This window comes from Falco cherrug, chromosome 1 (genome assembly GCF_023634085.1).
Source record: "Falco cherrug isolate bFalChe1 chromosome 1, bFalChe1.pri, whole genome shotgun sequence".
In the NCBI taxonomy this organism is placed as follows: Eukaryota; Metazoa; Chordata; class Aves; order Falconiformes; family Falconidae; genus Falco; species Falco cherrug.
In genome coordinates, this window is record NC_073697.1 from 96,386,473 (window position 1) to 96,396,412 (window position 9,940).

Sequence of the window (9,940 nt, forward strand, 5' to 3'; positions counted from 1 at the left end):
TGCTTAAACGACTGGTCCCACCTAGCGCAGAGCTGGCAGAGGAGTGGCCATGGGAAGGAGCCCAGCAGGGGTTTTGGCTGTGTGGCTAAGGGGCTGCCTTTCCCGGGGCTCCCCAAGACCTCTGGCAGGCACAGAGACTGATGCCCGCCACAGACCTGACCTGCTGAGACTTAAACATTTCCTAAAAGGCCAGGTTGTGCTGTGAGCCTGATTTCAGGTAGTGCTGGTTTGTACTTCAGTATTTTTAGCTGTCTTCTGTTAGTTATATCTCTATTTTACCCCTGCCAAGCCAGATCAATTACTGACTCGGGTACATATTAAAACATAGCTCACGAATAGACTGCTCTGCCCACACCTGCCTTAGTAATTTCTCTCTGATTTATTGCTGACAATCATTTGTTTTCACCTCCAGCCACAAACAATATGCCCATTGTGAAATACCCAAGGGCTACAGAGCCTCTCTGGCATGAATGGGACAGGAAAGCACAGAAATGTGGATTAAGACACACAGTCTATGCCGTAAATGGGGATCAGTATACCGGAGAATGGCTGAACAACTTGAAACATGGTAAGAGAGATCATTTTGAGAAAATGTACCCATTTAGATGCCTTTACAAAAGTTCCTAGGGGTGGGGAGTGGTCAGTGGTTGTATATGCTCCTGGAAGACTATTTATTCATGTATGACTATATATATGTGTGTGTGTGTGTATCTGTCTTTGAAATGTCATGCAAAAATGTACTCAGAAATATTTCTAGTAGGTAACTGGAAGAGCTGCTGCACACACTCAGGGACAATTACCCAAAATACCTAGATTATAGATGTTTAAAAATCCTCTGCAAACACAGCCAGCTGCAGTCAGCTCCATGCACCGGCATGTGCTCTGGCTGCACAGTCCCTGGAGCTCTCTTGGCTCCTGACTCGGCTTCAGGAATATTAATTTATCCTCAAGCTGTGGTGGGTGCTGCAGGAAACAGAGCAGGGGAAGGAGACCCTGATGGAGCCCTGAGCAGCCAGAGCAGGACAGGCTTGTTTACAAGCAGCAAACTGAGGTTTGGAAAGATTTCAGTGCATTCAGCAAAGGCCACACAGAAAGCCCCTGATCAAGATTAATGATAGTTCCGAGTTAGGAAACTAAACTGAATCCAAGACATAAACCTACCTTGGTGCAGAGAGCATCACCTTGCCAGGGATGGAGCTGCAGGAAGGCAGCCACGTAAACCCTTCTAATTACCACGATGGTCTCCCCATTGTTCCTCTTGTTTGTTGAACAGGTAAAGGCACCCAGGTATGGAAACACACTGGAGCCATTTATAGTGGTGACTGGAAGTTTGGGAAGCGGGATGGTTATGGCTCATACAGCATTCCTGACCCTGTAACCAAGGAATACAAGAAGGTTTACACAGGCTGGTGGAAAAACGACCAAAAATGTGTAAGTGAGATTTCCTACGTGTGCTAGTGGTGAGGCAGTGTGCCCCAAAATGTGGGAAAGAGTTGGGTGCACATGTACAAAAAGATCACTTAAAATACTGTTTTTTTCACTACTGGGGCTGAATTGAAGGGTTTTTGGGAAATGAATAGGTGGAACAAGAAAATGAAAGAGCAAAAGCTCTGGTATTTAAGCCCTCTCCCTTTGCCCTCTCCAACCTTGCTGCTCCTGGCATTACGCACTTTGCCACATCAGGTGCTGCAGGAGTTGCACTGTGTCCCACAGTCAGCAATAGGGAAGCAGCAGTGTGACTCCAGGCAGTAGCTAAAGGAGCAGACTTCCCTCCAGCCTTGGGTTCTCTTTAAATCTTAGTCTGAACCTGCAGAAAGCCCAGGAAACTTCAAGAGTAAAAATCTGTTATTGATAAAAAGACAAATGTGGCCGAGAACATGCCGTCACCTGCTGTCTCCCCACCAGAGAGGGACTCATTCCATCTATCCGCTGGTGACCAGGCTACAGCCTCAATCTCCTACCAGCTGCTGCAGAGCAGTGGTCACTGCTCAGACTCACCTGCAGCTCAGCCAAGCAGGGTGAGAGGTTTCGTATCCTATGTCTTAATCCTTCCCACCCATCTCCTTCATTCCTCTTTATCCTTGAAGCAGTTGGAGGAACCTGTACTACAAGCACTGCAGTAAAGTGTACCTTCTGGGAGTTTTACAGCATATTAGACAAATAACTTGAGTTCTTTTGGAAATTAAGCCTGTCACATAAATCACTGGTTTTTCTAAAGGGAACATAATGAGGAAGTCATCTGGTAAAAATGACTGCAATCGTATGTGCAAAATCCTTGTAGGAACATTTTCTGATCTGCCAATGGAAACCTTGTGTTTGCCTTTGTTATGCTCTTAAATTAAATTAATAGCCTCTTACGCTTCTAACTGGTGTGCAGCTCTGTGGCTCCAGTCTCTTGGAGGCAGCTTCCCCTCCTGTTCTTTGAGGATATACTTTGAGTGACTGAGCTTTGGTGAAAGATTTATAATGACACCCAAATATAATTTTTTTTTAATTCTACAAAAGCCTCCCCTTTACATCCATGCAGTTTAATAAAACTAATCTCAGAAAAATCAGTTCTTTCCAGAACTGATTTTATTTTTAGTTCAGAGATAAATAAATACTTTATTCCTATGGGAAAACTCATTAGTAATATGTAAATATTTCTTACTGGTATCGCTCCCCAGTATAGGGGATACCTCTGGACTTCTCTTAATGGCAAACATACACATAAGACAAATACCTCCTGGGGTCCCTGGCTTGCACACACCCAGCAGTCTTAATTCAGAAGTTCACCAACCAAACCTGCCAGTGGCAGCCCGAGGAGGGAAAACAAAGAGTGGAGAGAGTTCAACATCAGAGCTCACCTGCCCCGCCGGGGTGATGCCTGCTGTCTCAGGAGCCTGGCCTGGTGCCCAGCTGCGGAGGGACATGTGTGGCATCCTTGCCTGTGCCTGCCGGTCTCACCACAGGTGGCCTTCAGGGCTGGCTTTATTTTCTTGTGAAGGAGGAAGGAAGCAAGGCAAGGGGCTGCTCAGGACCTTACCTCTTTGGGGGTATGGATGGAGGAGAAGGCAAAGCCGTTTCCATGGTTAGCATCACTTACAGACTTTTGTTCTGTCCAGGGACAAGGGATGGAGTTATCTGGCCTGGGACACACTGTGCTGTAGGAAGCATCATCAGGGTTAGAAGGCATGAAATCCCCATGTTGAGACACTTGTCTTTTTAAAGCTGCCTATCCCCAGGCAGGTTTATATACTAGTAAAACTTGCTTTTGGCTAAATATTAGCAGCAATCATGCCAATAATAACACACGGAGATATAAAACCAGGGTTTTATCGTGGGAATAAAACAATTTGCCAAAAAAAAAAAAAATCCCATACCACTACTTCTTGTTTCCTTCAACACACGAACAGCCACTGAGCTGGGCTGCCAGCAGCCATGCTTGAAAGTAATAAACAAAGGAGTAGGTGTCAAGAACGTAATGTCCCAAAATTGAAGACCAACCCCTTTCAATACAAAGGCTCCTAACCGGCCGTCTCTGTGCTGCCATTCAGGGCTATGGGGTGACTTTTTACCGCATTGGCGAGCACTACGAAGGCGAGTGGAGTGGCGGGCTGCGGAGCGGCTGGGGACGGATGTATTACTGGGACGGGTCCATCTACGAGGGACAGTGGCTGGCGGACCAGCCTGGTGGGCAGGGGATGCTGCGGCTGCGTAAGTACCGACCACCCTCACTCCAGGTGTCTGCCCGCCCCCTTCAACATACTAGGTGTTGTCCTGCTCTCTGATGTCTCTGCCATCCAAACTTCTGGATGCTGCATTGCGTCTTCTGCTGAAGCCTTGCCACCAGGGTTGCAGCTGCTTCGTGTTGTCCCTCCCCTCCTTGTTTGGAGCTGGAGGCAGCACAGGCTGTTGCAAAGGCCAGCGCCACGCTGCTCAAGCCCACACGCATGAAAGCTTATTTTTGCTGTGATTTACATTTAAATGACTGGGATGGTTAGGGTTAGAGATAATATACTGTTGGGTCAGAGAAGAGCAGATCTCTCTTTTCAAGCCAGGCACTTTGCCAGACATACTTTCTAACTGCTGCATACCAATTCCAGCACAGGAAAAAAAGTTTTCTTTCAAAGTTCACTCTATCCTCTCCCTTACTTCCGACACTGGCTCAAGTTGAGTGAACACAGGGGTTTCATTAGTACACGGTCCCTTCCCAGAAATAACACCAAATACATCATGGATTGGGAATGTTGGGGGCAATCTCAGCATAAAAATAGAAATTTGGAAATTTTTTTCTCCTTATTTTGCTTGGAATTTAACACATTTTTCTCTGAAGCCAAGAATCCCAGTCCTTTGCAACACAAGGCACTGCATTCCAGGAACATTTGAAGAAATACTATCTCCATATTATTATTAATCTATTCTATTTTTTTGCTTGAAAGTGATCTCAAGGCTTGTAATTAGCTAAGCAAAGCAGCTGGGAGGAATGAGCACGACCTTCACTGCACATCATATGCACAACTGCACTCACTCTGACCAAAGTCACTTTCAACTGATGGCTCATCCAGATAAAATCAGCACCCACTTCCAGGGGTAACTCCTTCCACTGACCTGCTTTGCTCCTGTCAAAGTCACCGTTAGTTATAAACTAAGAGCCCTTGTGGGCTGAGCTGTGGCTGATGCACCATTTCAGAGCCCAGTTGCCTCCAGCATAGTTTGCATCCGACTATGAGCTGGATTCCTTTTGGTTAAAATTAGCCAGAGCAATTATTTTATACCCACAAGCTTAATGTACTCAGCTCAGCCGCTGGAAGTGTGCCCACGTGCCGGCAGCTTTGCAATGGTGAAAGAAAAGGAGTTCTTTGGTGGAGGTCACGATGAGCTGCAGCTCAAGATTAAATTGCTTGTAGTGGCAGCGTGCCCGGCAAGGGCGAGCTTGGCCGGGAGCACCACACTGATTTGCCACCTCTGCTACAGCCCATTGCCGAAATGGCTTTTAAACCAGAGCATTACATGTCTGCAGAGATGTCAGCGGCGACCAATGCAGCCTTTCAGATGCTCTGGGAGGAGAGGGGATGGGAGCAGCTGGGCTCCACAGTGCAGGGTCTATGATTTTGGTGGTTTCTGAGTTGTTGATGGCTGGAGAGCAGAAGCCCAACCGGTCCCAGCAGTGGGTAGGGCAGGTTGGTGTCACAGATAAGCACGCTGCCAGATGCAAGCTGATCACCACCACCACAGCTCCAACCTGTAAACCAGACCCTGCCTGAAAAGTCTGACAGCCACACTCTCTAGAAGCATTTTTGGTTTTTTCCTCTTCCCTTATGGTGTTCTGGCAGCCCCCGGCTACCTCTGTGGCACCATGCAGGGTGATCTGGTATTTTGGCCACCTCTTGCCACGAAGAATGGCAGAGTTTGGCTGAGACACAGAAGTATTTCCACTAACTAACTTGGTCAGAAATCCCCATAGCTTTTGGCTTAGAAACACTCTATGTAGGAAAAGAGGACAGCAGAGAACTGTCCTGGTGACAGCAGGGTGGCCTGGATGTATGCCAGCCCCATCATCACTGTGGGTATGACTCCACTTCTCAGCTAGCATCCCTGGATGAGGCTGCTCTCTTCCCCTTGCAGCTCTGCTTTCCCTTTTGGGGATGGATGGATTCCGGGAGAGCAGCAAATCCCCCAAAAATCTCTCTCAACTTGACAGACGCAGTACAGCTGGAAAAACAGTCTGTAACTGATTGCCTGAACTGTTCAGACACTCACAGCAATTCTTGCCCTGTAATTCATTGAGGAAAAACATAACCCTGAGTATTATCTAAAATAAAGACTATTTTGACTGGACAACAGTCAGTGCTGCTGTTCCTTGCCCAGACAAGCAAACCTCTTCAAGCCAAAGATTTGTGTGATTTGTTGCAGTGATAAATCTGAAACTTGTGTCCTGTAATTTTTCATATTGTAAAGAGACTCAGTGACTAGCTCCTTACCCTGAGCTCAATCACTCTGCAGATAAGCAAAAAATGAGTATTGCTGTGAGAACAAAGCAGGTGAATGCAGTTTTTGTTGCAAGTGGGCAAGCAGGGGCTCCTTCCACAGCCTTTTCTCCCTCTGCAGAACAGCAAACGAAGCACCACAAAAGTAAAACAACACACTGTGCCACAGCCCCCTTGAAATTACCAAGAGGAGCCAAACAGGTGATTTCCTCTTCTGTCAGTTTACTGTGTTGATTGGTTTTGTTTGTAGTCTTTTAATGAAATGGTGCAAATTTCACGGTCTGTTCATGTATTTAATTGCAGCAAATGAAAATCGGTATGAAGGAGGTTGGAAAGATGGAAAGAAGCACGGCCCAGGGAAATTCTTCTACCTGGATAAGGGACAGTTGTTTGAAGGTGTCTGGGCAGCAGATATACCTAAATGTGGAATTCTGATTGACTTTGGCAGAGACGAAGCTCCTGCCCCTACTCAGTATCCAATCCCAAAGGTAATTGTTTGGAAATTTTGGTTTTGCTAGTGATGTTTGCATTAATCTGTGCTCAGGTCAGCTCTCCAAGCAGCATTTCACTCTTCAAGTGATTAGCCCCATGGGGTTCCTGGCTTACAGGGTGTGTGCTCAGTCTTTTGGCCAGCAGTGTCCTAAACAGCCCCATAGGGACAAATGGCCCGTCCAGCCACTGCCGGAACCTCCTAATGGCTACATCTGAAAAAACGCAATTCTCATGCACCAGAGCTGCTTAGAGACCTGAAGCAGCACAAAGGAAATGGGGACAATAGAGGTAAAGACAATAGTGGGATTTGCGTCAAAACCAAATGATTTCACCAAGCCAAACTGCTGAAGCTGACCAGACCTTACTGGAGCCTGAGCAGCAGAGGGCTAACAGCCATTTCCTTCACCCGGACACCCCCAGTCAGGGGCTCAGCCGTGTCCAGCAGCCCTGTGGGTGGAGTGGTGCGTGTAGCTTCCCACCTCGCCCCAAGGTGGACAAACAGGTGGCTACGAGAGCCAACATCCTCTGCTCTGCTTTTCCCTTCAGAATGACACAGGCTGCAGAGGAAAAGTCAGTCCTTGCCCCCCTCCCAGACTCGGTGGCACACAGACATGCTGGGCCATTGGCCTGGCAGCTGCCAGCTCCTTGCACATCACTTCGGTGTGGGACCCGGAGGATAGGAGAGCCTGTCCCTTGCTCTGTGCCCTTGGAGGGGGATAGGGGTCAACAGGGAACAGCCACAGCTCCCAGTGACACAACTGGTCAAAAGCTTGGTCTCAGCTGGAGTCACCTCAGTCCGCATGCCACACGCATGCAACACAAAGGCATCGCACTTCCAAGGGACGGTTTCTGCAGGATATGGGTGGGGAAGCTGCTCTTTGCTTAGAGCCAAGCAGAACCACACTGGAGACGCTGCAGAACCACAGCACACAGCTCTGCTCCAGGAACACAGGGAACAGCACGTGGCAGGTAAGGCTGCCTGCCTTCCTCCGCTGCTCCAGGGACAAGGCTGTTGTAAATGATACTGGGCACATGCAGCCTACCGAAGCTCACAGCTGTTGTATCTTCACTTCCCTTATTTCTTCAGATCTGGTTTCTATAGCAAGGGCCCTCAGCACAGACATTTTTGACAAGGCAGCTAATCCTGCAAGTATTAGGCACACCCGTGGCAGTGCAGAATAATAAACACCAAATACTCACCAGGGAAAAACAATCTCTTTTTTTACAAAAAAAGTGAAAGGAGCAGCACTTTGGTAGCTAAAAATATTCAAAGGTTACCCAAGAACAGCCTCCTCAACCACCCAGCCCAACAGCTTGGGATGAATTGTCATTTTTCACTAAGGCAGAATGTTCAAGCCTTAGTTTATTTAGCTCCCTGAAGACCCAGTTACGACCCAATTTTCTTCTGTGCTATGAGCAAAAGAAAGCATCAACTTTCACTGCTGTTATTGCGCTTTCTGTTGGAAGAGATTTATTGATCTCAGAATATGAAGGAAGTAACAGTTAAAAGGAGAAAAAATTGACTCTGGATCTTTCATAAACCTTTTGTCAAATTACTGTTGCAAGCAGTTGCTAGAGAAAAGTACATGTAGGGCGAATGTTAGGAACTGCCAAAACCAAAGATAAGACTAAATAGTCAGCTTTCACCTGCAAGAGGTTAATGGTGAGGATCTGAGCTTCTGCATGGAAGCATCACTGTGTGTCCTCATTAGCAGGTAGAAGGAACAAAGGGTGGGCATGCACAGGACAGAAAGCGTGATTGCCACAAGCTTTGAAGGAAGCCAGTATTGTAGATGATGGGGTTGCACCAAGGCAGACTTTGAACATAACTGCACAACACAGAGAACTTGGGACATCTGCTGTTACAATTATTGAAGCCAAGACTTCAGAAAGCGTAACAAAATAAATGAGAAAAAGACCGGACATCATCTGCCTGGAGGAGCACCACATGCACACACCCACCCCCTGAAAGCAGCAGAACACAAAGCAGGTCAGAGACTGCAAGTTCCTGGCAGACCTTTAGCACTTCTCTCTCAAGAACGTGCATTGAGCTGGAAGCAGGTTATGACTCCAGACTCTTGCTTTCATGTGACCTTTGATGCTCACTCAGGTGACTGCAATTACCTTTTAAAACCAGAGGCGAGATGCACCAAGCTACAAATCAAATCCAGTTTTGTCTTAAGAATGTGTTTCGGTAAAGGAGAATGATTCCACTCCACACAGAACTATTTCAAGGAGATGAAGTGATGTTCTACATGCTAATAAAATTAGGGAACCGTAGCAATTTTTCTAACAGTAATTGAAAGGCTGCAATATAAACTGAAGTACTGATACATGGGAGAGTCTCTGTTAATGCTCAAGTAATCAAGATCTATAAAACCTTAAGCTTCTTCAATTACACTGCATAACTGATTTGTATTCTTTTTATTTAGATTGAACTAGCTGATCCAGATGGTGTTCTAGCAGAGGCCCAGGCGATGTTTGAGGACAGGCAGAATTAATAACTGGATGCTGAAGAGAAAAAAGAAAAAAAGATGTAAGATAAGAACACTATCCTGGCTTACTTATTCATTTGAGTCTCAAATCCACACTGTGGTGCATCGTGTCATCTGCCTCACTCTTCCCTCAAGGCTGCTCACGTATGCTTCACTCTGCAGGTGGCTTTGCTCAGAAGCCTCTTCCCAACATTTTGGAAAAGAAAGGGAAAAAAGCTGGGACACACACACGACACCACCACAAGCAGAAAAACTCTGGGGGACACTGACTCTTTGCCCAGCTCTTCTGACTTATTCCTCCTCTAAAGAAATTGCACTCCTGTTGCAGGTTTCCAGGTCTTTCACGCTGCCCTAGACAAGCAGCAGTGTTTCCGTGTTATAAAAGCGAAGCCCTAGAAAAGTAGTCAGATAATTAATAATTGTCCCATTCCCCCCCCCCAACACAGCCTGATACATACCTGTGACCCAAGATGGCTTTTGAAGGTACATCAGACCATGTTTCAGTTAGTATTTTTATCCATACAACTTTACACGCTCTCTCTGCTCGTTTTCCATAACCCTTGAGAACGCAGTGCACCAGAGCTCACCCTGGCTCTGCTCCTCAGCCAGCCCACGTGCTGGAGCTGGACCCCTGCCCCCCCCTCCCCCAGAGCTGCGGGGCTTTACTGATCTGCAGCACCCGCAAGACCAAAGGAAGGTGGCACTGCAGCTGGCAGTGGGCAAGTCATTAGTTCACCTGATTAATACCATGCTTCTGAGCATCATCTCTTGTGTACAGTTCACTTGGTGCCTCGACTCTTCATTTTCTAGGCTGAAAGATAACCTACCTTTCTATTTAAGCACTTGGAGAGAATAACAATGCAACATACTTAGTCCCAAGATGTAAGCAGTGCTGACAGGAGGAAAAGCCTGTCAATTACATTATATTCTTTACACCTGTCTGTGAACAGGAAATTTTACCTTCATGTTATGACTGAAATGATT

The 9,940-nt window shown here is 46.7% G+C and overlaps 1 protein-coding gene across 1 annotated transcript; it reads left to right on the forward strand.

Moving 5' to 3' along the window:
* The first annotated feature begins 423 nt into the window (after positions 1–423).
* MORN3 (MORN repeat containing 3) lies at positions 424–9,916 on the forward strand. The gene is made up of 5 exons (XM_005434582.3): positions 424–568; positions 1,274–1,431; positions 3,537–3,696; positions 6,273–6,457; positions 8,894–9,916. Exons 1-5 carry the CDS (start codon positions 424–426, stop codon positions 8,960–8,962), a joined length of 717 nt encoding a protein of 238 aa, XP_005434639.2. The 3' UTR covers positions 8,963–9,916.
* The last annotated feature ends 24 nt before the right edge of the window (positions 9,917–9,940 follow it).